Source organism: Engystomops pustulosus, chromosome 2 (assembly GCF_040894005.1).
Source record: "Engystomops pustulosus chromosome 2, aEngPut4.maternal, whole genome shotgun sequence".
Taxonomy (NCBI): Eukaryota; Metazoa; Chordata; class Amphibia; order Anura; family Leptodactylidae; genus Engystomops; species Engystomops pustulosus.
The window spans coordinates 211,830,501-211,856,540 of NC_092412.1; the positions used below are offsets into that span (position 1 = coordinate 211,830,501).

General features: G+C 40.6%; 1 protein-coding gene across 2 annotated transcripts in view; it reads left to right on the forward strand.

Moving 5' to 3' along the window:
• APOO (apolipoprotein O) overlaps nt 1–26,040 on the forward strand; it is a 42,861-nt gene that overhangs the window by 13,700 nt on the left and 3,121 nt on the right. For both annotated transcript variants that reach the window (XM_072138009.1, XM_072138010.1), the window contains exons 2-7: nt 4,298–4,405; nt 6,105–6,224; nt 11,310–11,364; nt 14,285–14,380; nt 15,015–15,106; nt 24,187–24,291. In XM_072138009.1, the coding sequence (XP_071994110.1) occupies nt 4,298–4,405; nt 6,105–6,224; nt 11,310–11,364; nt 14,285–14,380; nt 15,015–15,106; nt 24,187–24,291 (576 nt within the window). The remainder of the gene's footprint in view (nt 1–4,297; nt 4,406–6,104; nt 6,225–11,309; nt 11,365–14,284; nt 14,381–15,014; nt 15,107–24,186; nt 24,292–26,040) is intronic.

Sequence of the window (26,040 nt, forward strand, 5' to 3'; positions counted from 1 at the left end):
GCAAAGAATCTGCTGCACATTGGTAATCATGATAATATTGATTTTTGGGGAAAAAAATATCGGAACTGCACTTTAAGGAAAGTCCAATATTTTTAAGCTTCTTGATCAGAATTGTAAGTAACCTTGGTGTTCATGTAGCAGTCAAAGTGGTCCATATGATCCACCAAATTTCTGTGGATCATCAAAGAAGACTAGAATAGAAAAGAAATTATACATTGCAATAATAAAAAACTTACTAGCGCTAGCAGACATGTCCCAGTGTAGATACAGTGCTGGAAATAGGAACCATTTGTGTTGGTCGGCGGCCATCATTTTGTTATGCCACAAACCATGCATAAAGAAGAACTTCATTCACTGCTGTGTTTTGCTCTGATGCCAAGAACTCCCACACACTGGCCTGAGCCCGCAGACATACTTGGTGAATTCATTACAGTCACTGCCAAGGCCTTGAATCATTTTTTTATGTAGCATAATGGGTGAAATATGACTCTTTCCATGAGTATATCAGAAGTCCTGCTGAAGAGACTTGAATACGATTGTCTATACCTTTAATTCCAGCCAAATGAAGCCATGTTGTATGTTATTAGAGCTTTGTGTGGGAATTCTGACCCTATAAATTAGCTTGTAGTGTAGATTTGTATTTGTGCCTTTTTGAGGCTGAGTATATTTGATGGTGAGCTATTGAGAATACTAGTTCTCTGACATGATGTTATGCACGAAACAGAAAATTCACAGCGTTTTATACACACTAACAGTGATCATCAGAGGATACTAAACAATTTAAAACAGATTGATAAATACAGGACGGCAATCTCATCATCTGGACTGCAGGTGAGGAGGCTATGCTTCAGCTCCATGAGGGCTACAGCAACTTTCACCCCACCATCAATCGGAATCTATTCAGACAAGGAGACACTTTATGGATACCACCATACAGATTAAAAACAGCTGCTCAACCACAACAATATTCCATAAACCAACAGAGAGAAAGGCCTACCTGAGAAATAACAGCTTCCACCCCAAAAATTCCAGACAATCCATCATATACAGCCAGGCCATACGCTACAACTATCTGTTTAGACAAGAAAGACCTGGAAAAACACCTCCTGGAGCTCAGGTCTCAATTTCTCCAGTTGGGCTACAGACCAAAAGTGACTGATAACCAAATAAGAAAAGCAGTTTCCATTAATGGAGACCATTTACTCACATATGAGAAGACCCAACAGGAGGCCAGAGTGCCCCTAGTAGTCACTTACAGCCCACAACTGGAGATCCTACGTCACATTGCCAAGGAACTCCAACCGATTCTGCATAAAGATACAAGACTAAAAGAAATATTTCCAGTCCCTCCTCTCCTGTCCTTCCGGCAACCACCCAACCTGAAACAACTTGTTATCCGAAGTGCTATGAGACCCCCATCAGAAAATGGTACCTCACCCTGCCTGCAAAGCAGATGTAAAATGTGCCAGCACATTCGCACAGGTGACCAGGTACCTGTACCTCAATCACAGCAGGTACATCAGATCAAGGGGACCTTTTCCTGCAGGTCCTCTAATGTGGTCTACCTTATTATGTGTCAACAGTGTCTAACCACAGGCCTTTATGTTGGGGAAACAGGCCAGAGACTCCGTCAGCGCATGAACTTGCACCAATCTGATATTAAAAATGAAAGGAAAGCTCTCCCAGTGGTTGCATATTTCTCCAGAGAGGACTGGTGCTTGGCATCATTGTTTCTCTTCTGTTAACCATGGTTATCTCTAAAGAAACACGTGCAGTCATCATTGCACTGCACAAAACTGGCCTAACAGGGAAGAGTATCGCAGCTAGAAAGATTGCACCTCAGTCATCAATCTATCACATCATCAAGGAATTCAAGGAGAGAGGATCCATTGTCGCCAAAAAGGCTCCAGGGCACCCAAGAAGGACCAGAAAGCGCCAGGACCATCTCTTAAAAGTGTTTCAGCTTCAGGATCGGGCTACCAGCAGTGCAGAGCTTGCTCAGGAATGGCAGCAGGCAGGTGTGAGTGCATCTGCACGCACTGTGAGGCGGAGAGTCTTGGAGCAAGGCCTGGTGTCAAGGAGGGCAGCAAAGAAGCCACTTCTCTTCAGAAAAAACATCAGGGACAGACTGATATTCTGCAAAAGGTACAGGGAGTGGACTGCTGAGGACTGGGGTAAAGTCATTTTCTCTGATGAATCCTCTTTCCAATTGTTTGGAACATCTGGGAAACAGCTTGTTCGGAGAAGACAAGGTGAGTGATACCATCAGTCTTGTCTCATGCCAACTGTAAAGCATCCTGCAACCATTCATGTGTGGGGTGGCTTCTCAGCCAAGGGAATCGGCTCTCTCACAGTCTTGACGAAAAACACATCTATGAATAAAGAATGGTAGCAGAATGTCCTGCAAGAGCAGTTTGGTGATCAACAATGCCTTTCCCAGCATGATGAAGCACCTTGCCATAAAGCAAAGGTGATAACTAAATGGCTCAGGGAACAAAATATAGAGATTTTGGGTCCATGGCCTGGAAACTCCCCAGATCTTAATCTCATTGAGAACTTGTGGTCAATCATCAAAAGACGGGTGGACAAACAAAAACCAACAAATTGTGACAAAATGCAAGCAGTGATTGTGCAAGAATGGACGGCTATCAGTCAGGATTTGGTCCAGAAGTTGATTGAGAGCTGCCAGGGAGAATTGTAGAGGTCCTGAAGAAGAAGGGTCAACACTGCTAATATTGACTGCAGTAACTCATTCTAACTGTCAGTAAAAGCTTTTGTTACTCATAATATGATTGTACTTGTATTTCTGTGTGTGATAAAAACATCTGACAAACCAGAGGGCAACAGATCATGTGAAAATATAACATAGCATAACATCATGTCTGACGAAAAGAACTAGTATTCTCAAAAGCTCACCATCAAATATACTCAGCGTTAAAAAGGTGTTGCCTGAATTCTTCACTCTTCTCCTATAAATTAACCAGATTTAAAGGTATTGTCTGTGCAGATGGGGGACAACTCTCTTAACTCGCTCCTCTCAAGGGAATAAGTTCAGTGCCGCAGCTCCCGTCACCAGCTTCTGTATACAGTTGCTTATCGGTGATTTCACTGCTTCCAACTTCTGCTGTAGTACGTGCACTAAAATGATGTCACACCTGAATATGAACAAGCAGTGACAGGGGCTACTGTAACATTTTACCCCAGGATCAGGGGTTTTTAAAGGAAATCTACCATCATATTTAAGCAACTAAGGACATTTACTCATAGATCCAGGCACTGTGACTGTGGTAACCTTCTATTTGTTATCAATGGATTCTTTCCATAAAATCTACTTTTTGAATTCTGTTAAAGAGCCAGAAGGGCTCTGGTAGGTGTTACCAGAGCCCCTCAGTGATATAGCTTCACAGGCTGTTACACTGTGCAGGAGCATGTCTCACCTTGCTCCCTCAGCACTGTGCAGGATCATCTTGGGTAAGTGCTCCTGCACAGTGTAACAGACTGTGCAGCTGCATCATGGAGGAGCTATGGTAACGCCCCCAAGAATCCTTTGGGATCATTATCATAATTTTAAAAATTGATTTTAGAAGGAAGGAGGCCATTGATAACAAATATAAGAAGATTACCACAGTCACATTACCTGGATCTATGATTTTATACACACTTAATTTTGATGGTAGATTTCCTCTAATTCTTGTTTTGCCCAGTTTTGGGACTTTTTTTTTTCTTCAAAGAAATAGATATCTTCAAAGATACAAGTTATTGTTATATATTCTTATAAAATGTTGTAATCCATTACATTCATATCTACAAGTTACAGGAAGGGATTAGGGAATAGTCTGCCACCATGTATAAAGTAAGGATACCCTAGATATTCTTATGTTTGTTTGTTTTTTACATGCAATGGATAAACTTTAGTAGTTTGATGACATCTTCGCCTACTTTAAAGGGAATTTGTCAGCTTTTTTCCCCAAGTTGTTGTGGATGGATAAACCTGCTGACAGATTGCCTTTAATAGACACATTGCAGGATTTTTACCAGTCAGCTAGTTCTGAAGGGGAGAGGCTGGTTGCAAAATAGTTCACAAACAGGAAGTTTTAGTAGTAAAAAAAACTCCCCAACTGTTTCCTTTATTTCTCTAATAGTTTTTTTTTCTCAGAAACCTTGCCCTACACACTTTTATTAGTATGTGTCTGATTATACTTGCACACATATTTTATTTTATATTACAGTTTTTCTTTGCTGGTGCCATGTTGTCATGTGTGAATCCTACATGTACTGATCAATCTTTCTTTATCAGGCAGTGAAATTTGTGACCGTTCCGACAAGCCTGAGTTTTGTCGCTCTTCATGTACATGCAGCAAGCGAAACAAAGGCTCCTCCAAAGCCCCTGATCAAAGTCGAAGAGGTAAATTATAACTCCACAGGAACAATTCTAAGCGGACAAAAGTCTACGGCCGGGATGAATTCTATGCGTGGTACTGCCTAGCACAGAATTCCACTATAAGAACCTGCCATAGGCTATAGTACATGTACAATTAAAGGAAATCTACCATCAAATAAATCATCATGATAAACCAGGGACACTTATTCATAGATCCAGGCATTGGGACAGTGGTAATCTTCTTATTTGTTATCTATGGCTGCCTTTCTTCTACAATCTACTTTGAAAATTATGCTAATGAGCATTATAAGAAGGTAGCAGAGCCCCACCATGGTGCAGCTTCACAGGTTGTTACAGTGTGCAATGAGCGCTTCCCCCTCCCACTGTGTGAGGGGAAAGTGTTACAGGAGCAGAGAAGAAGGGTGATACAGTGAAACAGCCTGTGAAGCTGCAGCACGGTTGGGCATTGGTAACACTCCCAGGAACCCTTTAGGCTCATTAGCTTAATTGTAGTGTTAGAAGGAAGGAGGCAATGATAAATCGATATACGATTACTACAGTCACACTGCCTGGATCTATGAGTAAGATTGATTCTTTATGGTGGATTTGCTTTAATCCTCCTAAGGATGGGCCATCAAAATCAGTTGGATCAGACATCCACATCACATGGAGAATTATTGTATTGTTTTAGGTGTTTACCTGTTCATACTTTTAGTAGTTGCTGTTCCTCATATTACAGTTCACTGCTGCTTTCTCACTCTTTAACCCATTTGTTCAAAGCCTAATACATTCTGGGCTTCAAGACCCATGAGAGATGTAAAGCGCTTCAGGCTACTATTGATGGTCTATTGTTTCCTTTATCAGATGCACACTTATGACTTTGTGCTTGTAAGTGGTGGTCTGTGACAGTGGTATCCCACCCTCCGCACTGGTCACAGCCACTTAGTTGGTTACTGCAGAGTTGGCAGCACCCTTCCTATTTGGAGACAATCACATCTCTCTACTCCGCATACCATGTACCTACTGCTGTCCACAGTTATTCCTCTTTATAAGACTCTTTACACCACAGGGGGAAACCTGAGCAATATCATTTTGCTAGTGCTTCTGCATTTTCAGAATTCGTCTTACTTTCGGTTGCTTTCTGACTGTGTGTTAGTTCCGGGTTGATCTGGGCCTGCATCTGATTACGTTTTTGCTTGCCCTTGGTACTTCACAGTATCTATTGTCCCCAGGCCAATGTCACTAACACCATGACCACTTCAAGGGGTAGTGACTTAGTGGTCTCCCTGCAGCAAAGTTCAGCTCCTTGTGTAGGTGTTAAAGGGTAAAAACTAGGGAGGCTGCTAATGCCGTATGTAGCAACCCAGGACCCATTTGGTTAGATAAGGATCTGGGTTACCGCTTCATCCTAAATCATTTACTATATTAATATGAAAACATTCTGTTCTTAGATGGAACAACAATGGAAACCAGATGAATGTCACCTCTCATTTTTATTTTAACATTTACAATGGATATAAATGGAAAGTCTTCTGTTATTATGCATTCACTAGGAAAACATTTATGTCTTTTTTTTGATCTACATACAGTCAACAATAGGGTGAACATATAACCTTGTGACAGCCGTGGGCTCATCTGGCCACATAATATTAACTTATATTTGTTTGATTTTATAGTTAAGATTTTTGGATGTCTAATCTATTTTACTCTTAAATATTTGCAGCTTTCACTTTATTCTAGTCCAGTCCCAGAAACCAGATATGTTGAGGACAAGCAAACCGAGTTGGAGGAGGGGATTTCATGGCTGAGAACATCTACTTCACCATATACTCAGTGGTGTCAGGTACTGTCCCGTATCTCACAGCAGCTGACGGGTTATGCATTTCATTGATGTAGAATGTAATTGCCAAAAATACTTTTTATGTGTGAAAGATAAGAGAGGGCCTGACACCAAATACAAAGGACTGAAAGACTTGCCTGATTTGAGTCCGAATTAACATATGATACATCCAGTTTCATAGGAAGCCATATTTCTTTTGCAATATGATAGCTCATTGTGACCTGCATAGGAGTGAGCATACATATTTAATGCAGGTATTTTCCTGGTTTGAATGAGTGCTAACCACTAAGTGGTCATATATATATATATATGATATTATATTGCATGAGCTTAGTGGTTAGCACTCATTCAAACTAGGAAATTACCTGCACATACATATATATTACAGTAAAGATATTGAAAGTGCATGAAAGTACACCCCCCATATTGTAATGTTTTAGACTATTGCCTGTATACAGTGGGCTTTCTGTGGCCTTGCTAGGGTACAGAATGTTATCAGGTAGCTCTGCTTGGCTACTTGTGATTTATAAAGGATTAATACCCACAGACAGTAAGCTTCTTCTGCCATGGTTACAAAGCCCTCTCACTCCTTTCAGATGGATTGTCACTGGCTTTTCTTTTGCCTAAACTAATATTTGCATGGCGTGTTCTGAATGTTTCCAGGGTTTAATGAACAACTTCAACACAACAAGAATGTTTGTGCTTTTAAAGTGATTTAAAGACACAGGAATAAACATAAAAAGCCATTCAGGAAGGATTTATGTCCTTCACATTATATTACGGTGTAAACAAACCTTTATTTATTATGCTTCTTAACATGGGCCTGATGCTTGCTATGGCTTGAAGGTTACCGGTATACACATATGTAGAAGAAAATCTGTTAATCCAGTAACAATAGATCTGCTGGAATATCCTCTTTTATTTTAAGTTTTCCATGAAAAAAAAGTTTCATGACATGATTATAATAAATTAACTGATTATAATAAAATATTTGACTGTATGTGACTTCCAAATCATTCTATCCATTTATGGTTACAATCTCTTAAATATTTGTGGAACCAGTAAAAGATCTTTTTTTTTTCCAATAGAGCTACTAACTCCAATAAAGTTAATAACATTATCAGGTTCGAGTGTGTGTGTGTGTGTAAAAAGGTTAAAAAACACAATGAAGATGTTCTGATTTAAAAAATAAAAGAGAAAAAAAATAAGTCAGGGTCTTTTTGCGCCGAAAAAATTGGGTTAGGGCTTATTTTCAGGAGGCTATTGTTTTTTCTTTTTGTTCAAATATACATTCAAATATAATCATATTTTCATGTTTGGGAAAATGATTATACCTCTCCAAACCCTGAATGCCTTGTGACTTTATGGGCTTCAGAATCATTGGACCAGTGATCATTGGACAAATGTCTAGCAATGGCACTTTACTTAGATGACCACCTCCTGTCCATGTATTAGTTCCTTTTTAAAATGGCACAAGAACTGCGTTTCTAGGTGCCTTGTTTCCGAAGATATAGCCTGAAAAGCTTGAAAAATCATGCTAGGTCTTGTATTCAGAGAAACACAGAGGGGAACATTTACTAAGGGTCCGTTGGACGCATTTCCACCCGGTTTCACATTTTTATCCGATTTGCCCTGAATTGCCCCGCACGCTATCGGATTGTGGCGCATCGGCGGCGGTTTGCATGCAACACAAATCAGGGCGCGCAGCCAACCTACAGCGGGGTCTCCCGCGCTCCACAGCTCCCCAAGCGCCACAACAGTCATAGAACCGTATTCACACCACCGCAAGCCCAGCAATCCGTGTCTGAAGAAGGTCTGATGTTATAAGACCGAAACGTTGCATTAATTTTGGATTGCCGATTCACTATAATAAAATATGCAAATCAAGTATCACAGGAGTGCCAAGTTTTTTTCAAGATTTATTGAGAGGTGTTGCAGCCTACTTGTGCACCCATACCACCAACATTGAGTGACGTGTACTACTTCCACAATTACAGGGGAGACATTCATTTTACTACAAGCTACAGAGGTGACTTTTTCACACAACAACAGCTGATTGCCTCAGGTTAGAGAAACTGGACACGGCTGATTTTTCTTCAAAAAGTTAAAAAGAAAACACTAGGTCGGCACCTCCAAACAATATTTAATAAGTAGAGCAGGTGTAGATCTGCAATGCGGTGCCTGTGGGCACTAAGATGTTTTGGGTGTGAACTGTATGAAAAATTTTGATCATAGTTGTTGAAATATTTGTTGAAGTGTCTATCACATGAAGGTGACTTGGTATGGGGATTGCAGAGATAATTCAGGCCATAGAACATTGACACATTGACCATCTAAAGCCGGCAAAGATGATAATCATTTCAGGTTTAAAGGGAACCTGTCCCCACATGAAATCGCATCATCCTCCATGGACTTATCAGAGGACTTAGTCCTCTCCATGCCTCCATGGAGGCTGCTGTTATTTAATGTGCTCAGATATATTCATGGTTTTCAGTTTGCTAATGATAGGAGGCTTAAGGACCTGAGATGATGTCAACCTGGTCACATGACATTAGCACCCCCCCCCCCCCCCCCCCGCACGCTCTAGATATCCCAGGCAGGTTTATAACTGTGATATTATGGGGGTGTGATGGAAACAATTTTTAGCTAAAAGCAGGGTGTCAGATAGTTACTAGGGCTCTGTGGGAAGCTGCCACTAGCTGTATTTGTGAAAAATGTGGTGACAGGTTCCCTTTAATATTGAGAATAAAATATTTCCTGGATCCTTGATGTGTGCTGGTGTGTCCTAGGACAAGTAGTAACCAAAGATAGACTTTATCAAAATCTTGTCCTGTCTATTCAGTTAATTGCACAACATTTCCTATAATGTGCCCTTTGTTCCTGCTTTACACATCTGAATCGGAAAAACAGCAATGATGGAGAGTAATCCTGGGGCAGTGTGCATGGACTTATGTGTTCTGACCCTTACAACTACACAACAATTTAACTCCGATCTTATGAAATGTCATTGATATAGACAGACATTGGCTGTTGTGAGAGGAATTATTACAAGTCTGTTATGTACTGGATTTTTCCATTGTGCCATTTTGGTTCTCCTTATCAGGGCTAATAAGGGACACAGCAGTTCTGAAAGCAAACACATGCAATAGAAGATACATGGCAATTTGTTGTAAATTAGACCAGAATTTTGGGACATGTGTTGCTAAATCTGCTCCAGTGAGAACAAAAGCTCTATAGTAAAGTGATTTTACACATTACTCAGAGGTGTGAGTAGACATTCTTTCTTGTAGGGTAATAATTCCCAAACAATGTGCTTTTACAATGTTTTGTCTGCTGCTGCCTTTTTATCATTCCTGCAAGAGGCATCAAAGACGTGAAAGCTGATGACCTCTGTATTTCAATGTCATGGTTTCACCTAAATCTCTCATTAAGGCCTCATTCACATAGCTGTTCTGGGGCAGACTAGCGGGTGTGCTGCACATCTGCCAAAGTATAGGCTGCCCTACTTGGTCACGTTACAATGACCTGGAGCCAAAGAGGTCACCAGATGACGGCCCCCATATACCTCTATGGCGCCTCACCACGGCGTGTCCAAATAAGGCGGCCTATAATTTGGCAGATTTGCGGCACACCTGCTCGTCTGCCTATGGAAAGAGGAGGAGTGAACAGCGCTCACCCCTTTCATCTCCTCCTTCCAGCCCTGTGCTCGCCCTGGATCCGGTCCAGGTGAGCACATGGCCGAGGGGATGAAGCCTCAAAAAAAATATACAATTGGTGTATATATACATAAACCAAAAGTTAGGAATATTTTAATGCCCAGGGAAATTTATGGAAAATGTAAAAAGTTCACGCATCATGTTCAGTGTCTCAATAACTTGTTATGTGTCCTGGAGCATCAATAACAGCTTGACAACAAGATCTAAAGCTGTTTACAAGTCACTAATTGTCTGCCGAGGCGGCACCCGCTCTTCTTGAAGGGCTGCTCTTAGAGGTCATTAAAGTTCTGGGTTACAGAGTTCAATCTTCTACTCGGCAACTCAACTAACCCCATAGGTTTTCATTGGGATTCAGGTCTGCAGAAAGTTCAGGTCACTCCATTTGAGGTTCCCCAGTCTCCGGCAGACGTTTCCTAATGATGCAACCTCAATGGGGGTCATTTACTAAGGGCCCGATTCGCGTTTTCCCGACATGTTACCAGAATATTTCCGATTTGCGCCGATTTCCCCTGAATTGCCACGGGATTTTGGCTCACACGATCGGATTGTGGCGCATCAGCGCCAGCATGCACGCGACGGAAATCGGGTGGGCGTGGCCGAACGAAAACCCGATGGATTTGGAAAAACCGCCGCATTTAAAATAAATAAATCTGTCGCGGAGCTTGCACTTACCTTCACTCAGCCCGGCTCGGTGTATTCCAGTGCGTTCAGGTGCTTTTCAGCGCAGCAGCGCCACCTGGTGGACGTCAGAGGAATTACCTTAATAAATCCCTGCGGGACCCGAATCCACCGCAGAGAACGCGCCGCTGGATCGCGAATGGGTCGGGTAAGTAAATCTGCCCCAATGAGTTGGGGCATTTTTGGGTCTGTGTTCATGCAGAGGCACATGGACTGGATTACCAATGTTATTCAAGTTGTATGGGCCCATCTGGTGTCAAAATTGGTTGATGCATAGCGCTTTCATCAACATCTCCAACATTATTGGTTCCATAATATCTGCTTCTCCAGCAAGACGATTGCACCTATGCATGTTGGAGTGGTCAGGCACCTTAGGTACCACACTGAGGTAAATGGTTTCACTTGTGACCCTTTGTGGCCTACCACCTCCCTTGAATGTCCCTGGAGTTGTATGAAATTCATGATTCAGTCACAACAGTCCACATCATGTAGAATATGTAGAGTCATGTATAATGTTTAGAAGAGAATGATAAAGAAAAATGACAAGAGATAAATGAACTCATTATTTGTGTTGGTAGAATTTGCTGACTGTTTCTGCATGTAACTTTTACCTCTGCATATTTTTATTGATTTGGCACTGAATAATTCCTAGTCGCATATTTTTAATCATGACTTTCTTCCCTACTTTCTGCAGGATGTGTATGTAAAGGCCAAACCTAAAGTGGAGACGGCTGTAGAACATTCAAAAGGTATAAAAAATTACCAGCAGAATAAGGGAGATTGAGAAATAGAAGAATTTAAATGCATGTAAATATGGTGCATCTTATACCAACACTAAGAAATGTCATTGAAGTATTAGTTACTTATGGTCGGTACACTTATAGACACAAACATGTTGTCCCAAAAAATTAGGTGTATCTAATAAGTGTGATCTTTTTTATGGCTGCTCTTAAACTTCTTTTTTTCGATACCTTTTTAAAACCGTCTAAAAAGTGTCTCAGACACACATTTTTCAGTCATTTTTGCACAAATTTCTGAAATTCTGTACATGGACGTCTCCTAGTTCCCCTAAATCAGTGATGGCAAACCTTTTAGACACCGAGTGCCCAAACTACAACCAAAACCCACATATTTTTTGCAAAGTGCCAATGCGACATTATAAGCAGTAACTTATTACTCCCTGCTCTGTCACAGGTTTAAATGGTATAGGCACCTGAGGACACCAATACAGTAGAAAGGAGGAGAAGAAGTTTGGATCATCATTGTAGCTTCTTTCTAGGGTCCTGGGCTGCCTGGGACTGCAAGGAGCCTTGACTCCTGTCTGGCGAACCCTGCCCTGGGGTGATGGCAAGGGTGCCCATTCAGAGGGCTCTGTGTGCCACCTCTGGCACCCGTGCCATTGGTTCGCCACCACTGCCCTAAATTATGTCATGTTTCAACAGAATCTTCTTAAAAAGCAATTATAAGTGTATAAAATTGTGTAGTTCTATAAACAGAGAATGTTCACTTTGTGGAGCAGATTAAAATTTTTTGGATACACCAACCACTTACCACTTCTTAGTTCCACTTGTATCAAAAGATACAAAGAATAGGACAGCATGAACGTTTAAGGTGTTTTAGTAAAGGCCTTAGTCATGAGGAACTTAAACCTGCACTGTGATAATCTAACCACATTGCCAGCACACAGAACTAGAGGGATCACGAAGTGTCTGCTTAAAGAGTCCCCAATGACAGTCTGGAATATTACACTGATCATCACTGTGTGATAGGAGCTAAGATAGCAATATAACTGTAAAATTGTAAAGTTAGGGGTCATGGGGTTCTTTATTGTGTAAACATAACTAGGGGGTTTGTAAATTTGATGGTGCTATATAAATAAAGATTATTATTGTTATAGGGCAGTGATGGCGAACCTTTTAGAGACCGAGTGCCCAAACTAAAACCAAAATCCACTTATTTACCATGAAGTGCCAACATGGCATTTCAAGCAGTAACTTATTGCTATCTGTTCTTCCACATGGGCAAATTCAGACCATCATTGTAGCTTCTCTCCAGGAAGAACAGTGGGTCCAGCAGGAGGACATCCAAAGACAATGCAGTTTAGCCTACACCTTCTCACTTTCCCTGCAGTTTCAAACAGCCAGTGAAATGTCGCTTTAAAATAGCACTAAGAGCAGCATCCCTTAAGTTGCCTGGGACGGCAGGAAGATTTGGTGGATGTGGCCCTGTTTGGTGAAACTGGGGCAATGGCCTGAGTGCACACAGAGAGGGCTCCGAGTGCCACCTCTGGCACCCGTGCCATAGGTTCGCCAACACTGTTATAGGGGATTTTTTCCATGCGCAAATCCCTTTAATGGTTAGTGACTAGTAGATGGATCAATCTTGTGGAAAGGGCCCTGTATTTCTTGACATATAAGAAGAAACATGAATTTGCATGTCCATTGCGCTGCATTCCTTGTTATGGGACTAATGGAGATAGTGGAGTAACACATATTTTCCTGACTATGGAGGGAGTTCTTTGTATAGGTAAAAAGGTGGATTACACATAAAAGGACATTTCATCCCCTACCTGAGGGGGCTAGTAGTTTAATGGGGTAAAGCTCGGTGACAGGTTCTCATTTAGGATGCTTATCTCTTAAAGAGAACCCGTCATGCAAAATAACCCCCTAAACTAAATATATTTTCATAAACTGCCATTAGAGAGCATTGCCTCTATCCCTTCATTGTCCCTCTACATGCCTGTAAACCTAAGCAATGAGGTCCTAAAGCTGTATGCAAATGACCTGTGAAATGTCCAATGAAGCATTAGCATATTCAAGCTGTCCACTCTATTCATGAGTGGGAGGCACAGCCACACCCCCAGTGCATGACTGACAGCCTGTATAATGATGTGAGGCTGTATAATGATGTGCTTCCTGGTGCTGGCGCCCCCTGCAGCCTGTGTGTGCATGTGTGTGTATAGGAGAGATACAGCAGCTCCAGGCAGCCATGTCAGATTCATGTGTAGCTGATGTCTGTGTCTCTCACCTGTATATTAGGAGGATGCAGCATTTACTATACATTACACACAGACATAAGCAGGGGGAGGGGTAACAGGGGTGACATCACTGCCTCTGACCATGTGACCAGCCTCATTTACATGATAAAGAATAGATGATTTTACAATGAATAATGTATGAAATAACTAGATAAAGGCTGGGATGGGATCCTTGTGAGCTGCTCCAACAGGTAGAGGTGACAGGACTAGTGGCAGAGACCTGATGACAGGTGTCCTTTAACTACAGTTCAGGGCAGTTACATAGAGCATCTCTTGTTCTGAAGCCCTGTCTCATTCAGCATTACACATAGACAGCCCACTGATTTCTATCACATTTCTCCTGTAGGCCATTGCTGGCATTTCATTAGGGGGGGGGCGGGGCACTTTTTCATATTCCCAAGTGTAGAAATTGTCCATAGCGTCCAAGCCCCTGTATATGATTCATGGTAAATCCTCTGCTCTTCTTCAGCACAATCCCCACCTTTTCCCTCCACCGCTTTTCTCATCATTGCAAATTAGGGAAATTTTACTCCAGGACAGATGTTTTTTTCTTTGCAATCCATTGCTTTGTTGTATAACATAAAAAAAGATTTACCTATTACTAAATAAATGCTATATACCTTCACTTCTAGCGACATACGAAATGCTGAGAGATGCACCCCCCGGATTCTACCCCAGACTCGGTTTGATTGGTTTTGCAGGAATTGTTGGATTGTTCCTTGCGAGAGGTGAGTAGATTGTGATTTGAAATGTCTTTTTGGAGCTTTTTCCAGGATTTTTATTTTGATGACCTACAGGCGGTCCCCTACTTAAGAACACTTGACTTACATACGACCCATAGTTACAAACGGACCCCTTGATATTGGTTATTTATTGTTCTTTAGTCCTAGGCTACAATGATCAGCTGTAAAAGTTATCAAATGTGTCTGTAATGAAGCTTTAGTGTTAATCCTGATTCTTATGACAACCCAACATTTTTTAAATCCAATTGTCACAGAGACCAAAAAAGTTCTGCCTGGGATTACAATGATAAAATATACAGTTCCGACTTGCATACAAATTCAACTTAAGAACAAACCTACAGACCCTATCTTGTATGTAACCCGGGGACTGCCTGTATTTGTTTTAGACTAGACCATCAATCCTTGGGGACTTGGGGTCACAGTGATGGCCTGGAGTGTAGCGGCCTGCTTACTTACCGCGCTCCGTACACCACCCCCTTTGTACAAGTTTAAGATGGAAAGTTCCTTCCCTCCAGCCCTGTTGTATCACATTGATTACACTGTTTTCTGATGTACGATTAGCAACCAGAACAAACCAGAGATATAAAAAGTAGGTTAACTTGATTATCTTTATCAACAGGTTCAAGGATAAAGAAAATAATCTATCCACTGGGGTTTATGGGAATTGGTGCCTCCCTTTATTATCCCCAGCAAGCGGCTACAATCGCCAAGGTATGCCTTTATTTTGTTGGCTCTGTCTAAGTCACTTATTAGGTCTCGTTTTTTTTATATCTTCATTGACCTTTGACAGACATGCACAATAGATTTCTTCCACTAGGGGCACATCATTCTTCTCATACAATGATCTTCCACAGCCAGAAGGAATTTTTTTGTTAGCAGCATATGCAATCCAGAGACAGGAAAGATTCTGCATGTAACACAATTTGTGAACTACCTCGTGGTGAAATGCAATTCATGGTTAATGGACATGAACCTTTGCCACACATTCCTGGTTCACATAGATACATAATTACTCGTTATTTTGTTTACATTCTTATCATCATTTCAAAGGGAAATTGTACAAACTGAAATTTTCCCCATGGCTGACGGGATTCCTATGCAAAGCAGTGGGCTGGGATCTGCAAGAAAAATATGTTATTGTTTCTGAAGAAATATTTGCTGAAATGAGAAAATGTATGTGACATTTATGTTAGCTAATGCAGGATTTATGGTTATGAAATGGAGTTTGCTACTAAAGACCATCTTTGTAGGTATACAGAGACTTATAGGTCATTCGTGTCTCACTGAACTAAATATGCAAATGCATGGTGAGATAAGAAAAACTTTGCCTTAAATCTACCACCAAAATTAAGCTTGATCACTCAGGGACACTTATTCCACATTGTGGCTGTGGTAATCTCATCATATTTGTTGTCTATGGCTTCTTTCCTTCTTCATTCCTTCTAAAATTTAGTTTTAAAATTATGCTAATGAGCTAGAAGGGCTCTAGGGGCATTACTAGAGCCCATCCGTGGTGTAGTTTCATTGTTATACTGTGATCCAGGAGCACTGTCCCTCTGGGCATGGGGGAAACACTATTTTAACGGGGACCATAGTTTCACATGACTTCATCAAGGAGAGTCAATTCATCTTCATGACAGTTTGGAGTCTGTACAAGACTACAGGGCCTGTTACGTCTAAAGTGAATGGCACTCTCCATCCACAAGCACAGACGTGCAATACCACGCAGAACTACAGACACATAAATGCTGGACTTCTTTCTTACTTCCTTCTTACCGCGGTAGACGTATTTGACAATGGCTTATTTCAGCCGAAACGTGATACTTTGGATTACCGCAATAAAGCTTTGTTCATTAACTTCAACTTAAAGGAAACCTACCACTTGAAGTGGCAGGTATAAGAAGGAAATACCGAGCACCAGCTCAGGGTGAGCTGGTGCCGGAGCTTAGTTTTGTTAGTGTTTTAAACCGCTGTATCGCTGCTTCGGCGCAGGGAGGTACGCGCTCGGCACTTACCATGCGCGCGGCTACATAGGAAGTGAAGGAGAGCTGCGCGCATGGTAAGCGCCGAGCGCGTACCTCCCTGCGCCGAAGCAGCTTCGGCCATAAAGTTTAAAAAGTGTTTTAAACCGCGATACAGCGGTTTAAAACACTAACAAAAATAAGCTCCGGCACCAACTCACCCTGAGCTGGTGCTCGGTATTTCCTTCTTATACCTGCCACTTCAAGTGGTAGGTTTCCTATAAATTTTGTATGCCTGGATATTCTTAACCCCTTAATGGCCAGGCCCTTTTTTCATGTTTGTGTTTTCATTTTTCACTCCCCACCTTCAAAAATCTATAACTTTTTTATTTTTCCATGTACAGAGCTGTATGGGGCTTGTTTTTTGCATAACAAATTGCACTTCATAGTGATGGTATTTAACATTCCACACATAATGTTTTCATACATTTACAAAAATAGAAAACAAAAATTCTTCATTTTGCCGTTTTCTGGCGCTAATAACTTTTTCACACTATAGTGCACGGAGCTGTGTGTGGTGTCATTTTTTTCCGAATTTATGTGACGTCTTCAATGCTACCTTTTTGAGGACGGTACGGCCTTTTGATCAATTTTATTGAATTTTTAATTTTTTTTGCAAAATGGCAAAAAAGTGGTCTTTTCGAATTTGGGCATTATTTTCCATTACAGGGTTAAATGCCAGAAAAAAACGTATGGCAAATCGCACATTATAATAGATACCCTAAAACATGACATGGCAACCAATCGCCATCCAAACCAAGATGACCGTGGCCACGCGCCGCCGGCTCGTTAATGCCTTCAGCAGCTCTGCCGCCGATGATCAAAGGGTTAACATCCGCTATCGGTGCTAGCAACAGGTGGCTCAGTGGTTAGCATTACAGCCTTGCAGCGCTGGGGACCTGGGTTCAAGTCCCAGGATCAACATCTGCAAAGTTTGTATGTTCTCTCTGTGTTTGTGTGGTTTCCTCCCACACTCCAAAACATCCTGGTAGGTTGATTAGATTGTGAGGCCCAATGCGGACAGGGACTGATTTGGAAATCTGTGTGCGCTATATAACTAAAGGAATTATTATTATTTATAACAGAAGGGCATCTACAAATATAGTAAAAGATAAAAAAAAATTTTAAAAAATAGAATTTTTTTTTAAAGAAGAATATATACTCGAGTATAAGTCGACCTGAGGTCCCTAATTTCGCCACAAATAACTGGGAAAACTAGGCCTAGGGTGGGAAATGCATTGGTCACAGTCTCCAGTAATGAAATGCCCCATGTAGGCAGGCCCCCCCTCTTCTCATGAAATGCCCCATGCACCTCCTCGGCATATAAAAAAATAAACTTCCTCTTCTTTCTTCTCTCTGTGTGTAGCAACGCCTGTACTGCTCACTTGACATAATATTTTCAGACCGAGCGCGTGGCTATGAAATAAGTGATTATATTTTACCCCATAAGCATTTCCTTCTGTCACAGCGCTGCTCTGTCTAATGATGTAGATGTCCTCTCAGACCTGACTCTTCAGCATGCAATAATTCTTCTGACTCAAATAGGATCTTGCAGTTTAAAATTTTAGTTGCTACGATGTTTATGATGGATTTACCTTCACAGTTTTATTTTCTCAATGTCCATATATTTTTGCACGTTCTCGCAAGCTCGCCATGTAATCCCTGTATGAATGAGTAACTCTTCCCACATGAATAAGGACTTGGCAGGAGCATAACTTTGCTTATTCCAGTGGGTTTCATGCGAGCCATTGATAGAGGATGAAGAGAACTTTGTGCGCCGTATCTGCCCGCATACAAAATGCTAATTGTCTCCTCTGCAGGAAGAAAGCGCCATTTGTTCGGTGGTATTCTCTTCATGCCCAGCTTAATTGACAGTCAATTTCATATCACTTTGAGGCATTGCCAGGACCTAATAGGGCATTTGATTTCCTATAAGAATTTTTATTTTTTTGAAATAGGAATTACTATTACTAATTATCATTTAGAAAATCAGTGCATGTCTGATGTGGTAAAGCATATATCATGAGAAAAAGACAGTACAGCAAACAAACAATTCTCCATTTTATTCAAATCTTTGATGTAAATATCTTGTCTAAATATCAGATAGAACTTTTTGTATTTATTTTGTCTTTACAAAATAATGTATAATTTGCATAATATTTATATAATTTATTTATTATAGCCACAGTCTACATTGCCTCAGAAAAATATTAATTGGGACACAGTTGTTATACATATCTAAATGTTACACAGTGCAAAGTTACACCGTATCAGATTTATCAGTGTCTGATGCTTAATGATAAAAAGGGTCGGCGTTAGAGGGCAGCAAACTGGGCATTCACCCAGGGCCCCCTGTCCTAAAGGCACTCCCTGCGTGTGGACTTTTGTATACAGACTTTTGTATTGCTTTTTTAATACCCCTTGGTTAAATCCCGAGTGAAGATGCTTTTCATCTATCTCCTGTCTATATATCTATCATCTAACCATTGATAAATATAATTTTTTGTCTATTTATATAGCTTCTAGCTACCTATCTATCTCCTATTTTCTATCCATCTATCAATCTATTTTATTTCTCTCTTCTACTGGATCTATCTGTCATATCTATCTTCTATCATCTATCTAGCTAGCTATCTATATATAATCTACTTTATGTTCATGCATCTATAAATCTATCATCTATCTATAAATCTATATCATCTTTCATATTTATCTTCTATCCTCAATCTACCTATCATCTGTCTCTCTCCTATAAAGTTCTCCTACTGCCCCATAATACAGATTGCCTTACCTTACTACTGTAAACTACAAAGTGTTATTATAGTGCAAGGTAAAGGAGCCTCTTACTGACTAAAATAGTTTTATTTTGTGGCCCCACTTTGTCTAAATCCAGCCCTAATGATAGGTATGGCGGGAGATTAATCAAAAGTTTAGATGCCGTTCTTGGGCACAAATATCAATGCACAGTGAAAATCATTTTTTATACCAAATTGAGTATCTATCTTCCCCTATGAGGGTGTGTTTATATATTATGTGCTGTGCTCTGTGGGATGCTATAAGTGGTTGATAAAGAATTCTGGTAATAGAAGGCTCTCTTATGGAAGCAGCAGGGGTGTACTTAAAGGACACCTGTCATCAGGTCTCTGCCACTAGTCCTGTCACCTCTACCTGTTGGAGCAGCTCACAAGGATCCCATCCCAGCCTTTATCTAGTTATTTCATACATTAATCATTGTAAAATCATCCTTTCTTTATTATGTAAATGAGGCTGGTCACATGGTCAGAGGCAGTGATGTCACCCCTGTTTCCCCTCCCCTCTCCTCCCCCTGCTCATGTCTGTGTAATGTATAGTAAAGCATGGCTAGTGTGTGTGCTGCATCTGCTGACATGCTGCATCCTCCTAATATACAGGTGAGAGACACAGACATCAGCTACACATGAATCTGACATGGTCTGCTGTAACATGGCTGTCTGGAGCTGCTGTATCTCTCCTATACACACACACAGGCTGCAGGGGGCGCCAGCACCATCAAGCACATCATTATACAGCCTCACATCATTATACAGGCTGTCAGTCAAGCACTGGGGGTGTGGCTGTGCCTCCCACTCATGAATAGAGTGGACATCTTGAATATGCTAATGCTTCATTGGACATTTCACAGGTCATTTGCATACAGCTTTAGGACCTCATTGCTTAGGTTTACAGGCATGTAGAGGGACAATGAAGGGATAGAGGCAATGCTCTCTAATGGCAGTTTATGAAAATATATTTAGTTTAGGGGGGTTATTTTGCATGATGGGTTCTCTTTAACTTTTCCCAGAACGCTTCTTATATGTAACTAAAGCGGCTTCACTTTTTCTCATGACTGTATGTACATTGTAATGAATAGCAATGATTCTATACCCTCTGTCCTCACATGACTTCATAGTACTGCCACGCAATCTCATCTCTCTGTGTGGGGTCTAAAATAGAAAGGGTTACAAGAGGATATGAGCTACATTGCTGCAGATGACAGAAGTTCTCTGTTCTTTCAGAATATTCAAACATTGCTTAGAAATATGCTAGCCACACAGTGTATATGTATATGAAAGGGTTTTTCCCAGATTAAGCAAAAAAAATTGTTAGGAGTAGGGTTGTGTGTAATAAAAGATGCATTGCTTAGGTCACTTTTTACACTGCAGCCCGTATTGTACAGGTGGACAGAGGCTGATGATCACCGCTGTGTATCAGAAAGTTAGACAGTATACATCTCTCAAGGGGCAGTGTATAACAATTTTATCCCTTCACGACTGCCAGATGGCTTTATACATGTTTATACAAAAAATGTTTAGATGCTCCAGACAATCCTTGATCAGGGGATTTGTTGCAATTTGTTTTGACACAAAATGACAACGTTTATCAAGAATATGGTTATGTTTGTCATCTTGGTACAGAATTGGCAGATTTCTTTTTAGAATCTGAAGAATTTGATTATATTCTACATTGTACTCTGTAGACAATGTTACTTTGGACTGGAAATTTTTATTTATTTTAGTCTCTAGCAAACTGTAACAATCTCTCTTAATGGTTAACTCATAAGCCCTATTAATAGACCACAGTGGATATCCTCTAAAGAGGAGTCTATTTTTAAATTCCAAAGACTGACAAATACATCCAGTATGTTCTGTACAAGCTCTTCTCAGCCTAATAAACTCTCCCACCGGAATCGATGAAATGGTATGAGGAGGGTGATTACTGCTAGCATGGAGAGTAGCGTTACCCGCTGTATCTTTTCTGAAATGGGACGTGGATACTCTGTTCTCCATAATAATTCAGTGTAAATTAAGGGTACAGGGTAAGTCAAATGTTAATTAACATTATTGTTGGTTAAATATGAGACAAAGTCTGGTACAAACGACACATGACCCAACCACGCAATTAGTATATTGTCGATGTAATTTCCTCCTCCCTCCAGGTCATAAAGAGGTTCGCCCATGAGGCTGAAAACCGAGCCCCCTTTGTGTATTAAAGGGAACCTACCACTAAGATGAGGGACTGTATGCAAATGAGCCTGAGGGGCTCCAAGCTCCATAGGTGTTAATGGAGCCTGGGGCCCCTCAGGTTCATTTGCATATAGCCTTTTATCCTGGTGGTAGATGTCCTTTAACAAACACTTGGTTGTATTCAACAAATATTCACACAGTTCCTGTGTATTTAAACAAATGATGTTCTACAGCAGTTAAAGGGGTATTCCAGGAATCAGCATAATTCATATACAAATGAGTCAGTAAAATATAAGCTTATATGTAATTAGTTGTTATTTAAAATTTTGCTCCCGTTAGCAGAAAAATGCTGGTGACATAGACCTTAATGAAGAATTAAAATGCTACTGGTCCTTTAATCAGTCCGTTGATTTCCTCCGAGCGGTCCGTTGCAGAGCATACACAGGACAGAAGATGGCCACTGGTCACATGTGCACATCACATGTCCTGCACCTGTCTGGGCAGGTCATGTGATCACCACTAAGTTTGGCTGTAGTCGGTAGGTTGCAGTGCATCCAGTATGGACAGTGTTGTGGTGATGGCAGTTACACATCATTACTATGGTAACAGAGCAGCACAGTCTGTTACATCATCACTGGGAGCAGAGCATAAGAGGGAGGAGGCGTTACTGACAACTAAAGGATCATGGAACTTGTAGTTTCCAGTGGCGGCCATCTTAGTGATAACTTTAGAGAGACCATAAAATTTTGTGAATCATAAAATCAAACCATTTAAGCTCCATTTTGTGACTAATGACATTTAGTTATGTTACTTTCATTTATTTAAAGCATTATGGGTTTTTGTGTCAGACGTCCATATTCCCGGAATACCCCTTTAACGGCAAACCGTGTGGAATGCATGTATGTAGAGAACATACATCACAGGTGACCCACATGTAATTGTCTTTCCAAGTAAATTTATCAAAAATCCTGAGGACCTCTTTACTGTCTCTCTCATAACCAGTGGCTGTAAATGTTGATCAAGCTACTGGCACAATTTTTCATTGAGGGGACATATGCCAGAAATAATGGGATGTAAGGGAGGAGGAAATAAATAATTTTTGTTATGTATTTTGGGTAATCCATGAAAAATGTCAGTCACAGGATAAGGACACAACAAATCACCACGTTTCTTGGATAAAATAGCTAAATTAACTCCCTCTTGTATGAGACTTTTAATTTGTGCCTCAAATAAAGACGTTGGATGACTAGGCAAAATTCTTTAGGTCTGTGTGTCATTTATGATTTAGACCCTTATCCAGAACGATAACCTCACCCCCTTTATCGGCCATCCTGATAACAGTGTCTTTCTTAGGACGTAAACATGTCAAGGCTTCTCGTTGGCTGGCAGTAAGATTGCCACTCAGTAAGATTTTTATATTCTGCTCTCCAGATTTTGCTACTTTGCTAATTTCTTTCATGGGATGAATTACAAAAATGTTTATATTTTCACATTGTTATCTAATTTTTTCACATAATTTGTGTAATTCTTAAAGAAATGACATTTAAATAATCAAACTTCCCTCCCGAGTCGTACGTGTCATAAAAACGAGGTACAATTTGTTATGCTGTGTAAAGGTGTTCTAAAGGTAGAGCAAAACAGAACTGCCAAAATTCCATTGAGGTGCCACAAGGGTTAAAGGGAACCTGTCACCAGGGACCTCATTTTCACTAAAAACAGTGCAAATCTGCCTCTCTGCCTTTCCTATGCATTTGCATTACAATATAATTGTGTGTTATAACTTATAACCTTGCACCCCAATAAAATCCTCTGTGTAGTCACAGGGGATGGGCTTTGGTTTAGATGCACTTTAAAAAACAACATGTGACTTGTCTGTGTTACGCGCTCTCAGATCTTTGCCCCCACCTTTGTGTTTCTGTACAGCTCCTCCCTCCTGCTCCTTCACAAAGGTCACAGCCTGGTGAGCTGACATCAGTGGGAGAGGGAAGAACTGTATAAGAGCACAAAGGTGGGGGCTGAGACCTGAGGAGTCTGCAACACAGACAAGTTACATGTTGTTTTTGAAATGCATCCAAACCAAATACCAACCCCTGTGACAACACAGAGGATTCTGTCAGTGTGCAAGGTACGTTATAAGACACAATCATATTGTAATGAAAATGCTCAAAAAAAAGCCGAAATACATATTTGTTCTGCAGGTGATGGGCTTCTACAACCTGTCTTTAGTGAAAATGAGATCCCTGGTGACAGGTTCCCTTTAAGGAGGTCTGTGGTGGAGACTTATTAATCTACTTGCACTTAAATTCTGAAGTCATTTGCACCATGCACCGCTTTTATCAAGACTTTTAGACACTTTCCCGACTATTATGACAAAGGGGGCGTATCCCCGCAAGAAAAAAAAAATAATGGGTCAAAAAATTCAGTTAGTGTGCCAAAATTTGATGCAGTTAACTAGACCAACTAATAGACTGTGCAAAGTGTGACTCAGTAGTCAATCATCCAGCATCTGCCTAGTTGTACTGGTCTAATGTGCGACACGTCCCCTATCACCCCTTATATCTTTATGCCAATAGTAGGAGCCGTCCCTTCCATATTAGACAAAAAAAATTCATGAGGAGATGGAGGCGTCATTCATTAGATTTTCATGCTCACGCTTGCCACATTCGCTGAAATTCTCTGACTTACAAAGAATATTGCAGTTTCCCTTTCTGAGAATTGGAGGTTCTGTGAAAAAGCTTTTCTAGTGTCCTCTACAATGTTTTTATATTAAGTATTTTTCCTTTTCAAGGACACTGGTACGATATTGTATGACTGGAGTCTGCAAGGATTTGTTACTTTAGAGTCTTTGTGGAAGGATGGTGGTAAAAAGAAATCCTCCAAAAAACATGAAAAGGTAAGAAAATATAGAATGTACAGTAATGTAGATTTATGAAAATGGTCGAAATTGGTGCTGTTGTGTTTAATGAAGATGTATCATAATTACATATTGTAATTATCATCCTACATATAATGCTTATATATAATATAAACACACTATTTTAAGTTGTTAATATTACATTTTATAATTTAGTTTGTCATATTCATGTTACTCTAGCTTAGTATTTGTAGCTGTTGAGACAATGAAAAAAGATGAATATTTCAGCTAACCTCCACAGCATATCCACATGGAAGCACCACATGGGAGATCAACAAAACTATCCTAAAATGACAAAAACTAACAAAATACATATGGTCATGTTTGTAGTTTCACTGATGGTAGACTTGTCCTACTAAGAAGTCCCTGTGAACGATGTTTCTCATGATTTCTTTTATTCTAACTCTATATGCTTGATTATGCTAATTTGTCTGAGTGCCTCATCTTTTAATTCATTCATTTCTCCCCAAGTCCCACTCGGTCCTGCCCGTCACCTGCTCTATGCACTGTGGATGGGTGGGACCGTGTATCGGAACACGGAGGAGTGAATGAATTAAAAGACAAAGCACAACGGTGACCAAGCGCCCCATACTAGTTAGAATAATTTTTATAACTCTTTATTGCTGCAATCGCTGGGGTACATTGTTAAAGGAAACCTACCATTTAGAATGGTAGGGGTAAGCTGTCAGTACCGAGCACCAGCTCAGGGTGAGCTGGTGCCGGTACTTACTTTCGCTAGTGTTATAAACCGCGGTATCGCGGTTTTAACACTTTTTAAACTTTAGAGCAGAAGGGGCTTCAGCGTGACCGTGCGCGCGCAACATCTCCGCTATTTCTTATGTAGGCGCGCGCACGATCGTGCGCACACAGCGCCGAAGCCTCCTCTGTTCTAAAGTTTAAAAAGTGTTAAAACCGCGATACCGAGGTTTATAATACTAGCAAAAGTAAGCTCCCTGAGCTGGTGCCCGGTACTTACAGCTTACACCGACCATTCTAAATGGTAGGTTTCCTTTAAAGAAGTCCTGAGGAACATCGTTAGAACTTTTTAAATGTCCTTTAAAAAGGATATTCCCATGGAGACAAGTTTCATATATATACTCAGGATAACAAAATAACACATTCTCTAAGTCACTATTATTAACAAAAATACAGCATCTCACAGATATAAGTCCAACTTGTCTCTATCAGTCCTGCTGTACACAATTTCAGTTGCCCCATGACACGACCCTGTAACTTCTGCCGATAGGGTCGGCAGCCATCTTGCCTGAGGCTTCACGGAGCTTGTTCTCTCTCACTCCCTGCACTCTAGCCCTGCCCCTGCAGTCCTGGACAGAATCCGAGCATGTGCAATACAATCCCCTGTTAAATATCTGTCACAGCCGTGCAAAACCCGAAAATGTCGGGAAATCTGACGAAAGTGCGTCCGTAGACCCTTGAATCTTACACTGAGCAGCCTAGGGAGTGATAGGAGCTAAAAGAGCAATAAAAAAATAAAAGAGAGTAAAATTGTGAAGTAAAGAGTTAAAAATTATCTTAATTGTGTTAGCATCACTAGGGGATTTAAATTTGAGAACTTTCTTTAAAGGGAAAACCCCTTTAAGACCCTTGGAGAATATTGTTTAAAATAGTAGCATTGTCTGCAATGTGTCAACTTCTTTTTGGATGTGATCACATCTAATTTTAGTCTGAATAAATTCGTTTTTTTACCTTTTTTCTACTACATGGAGT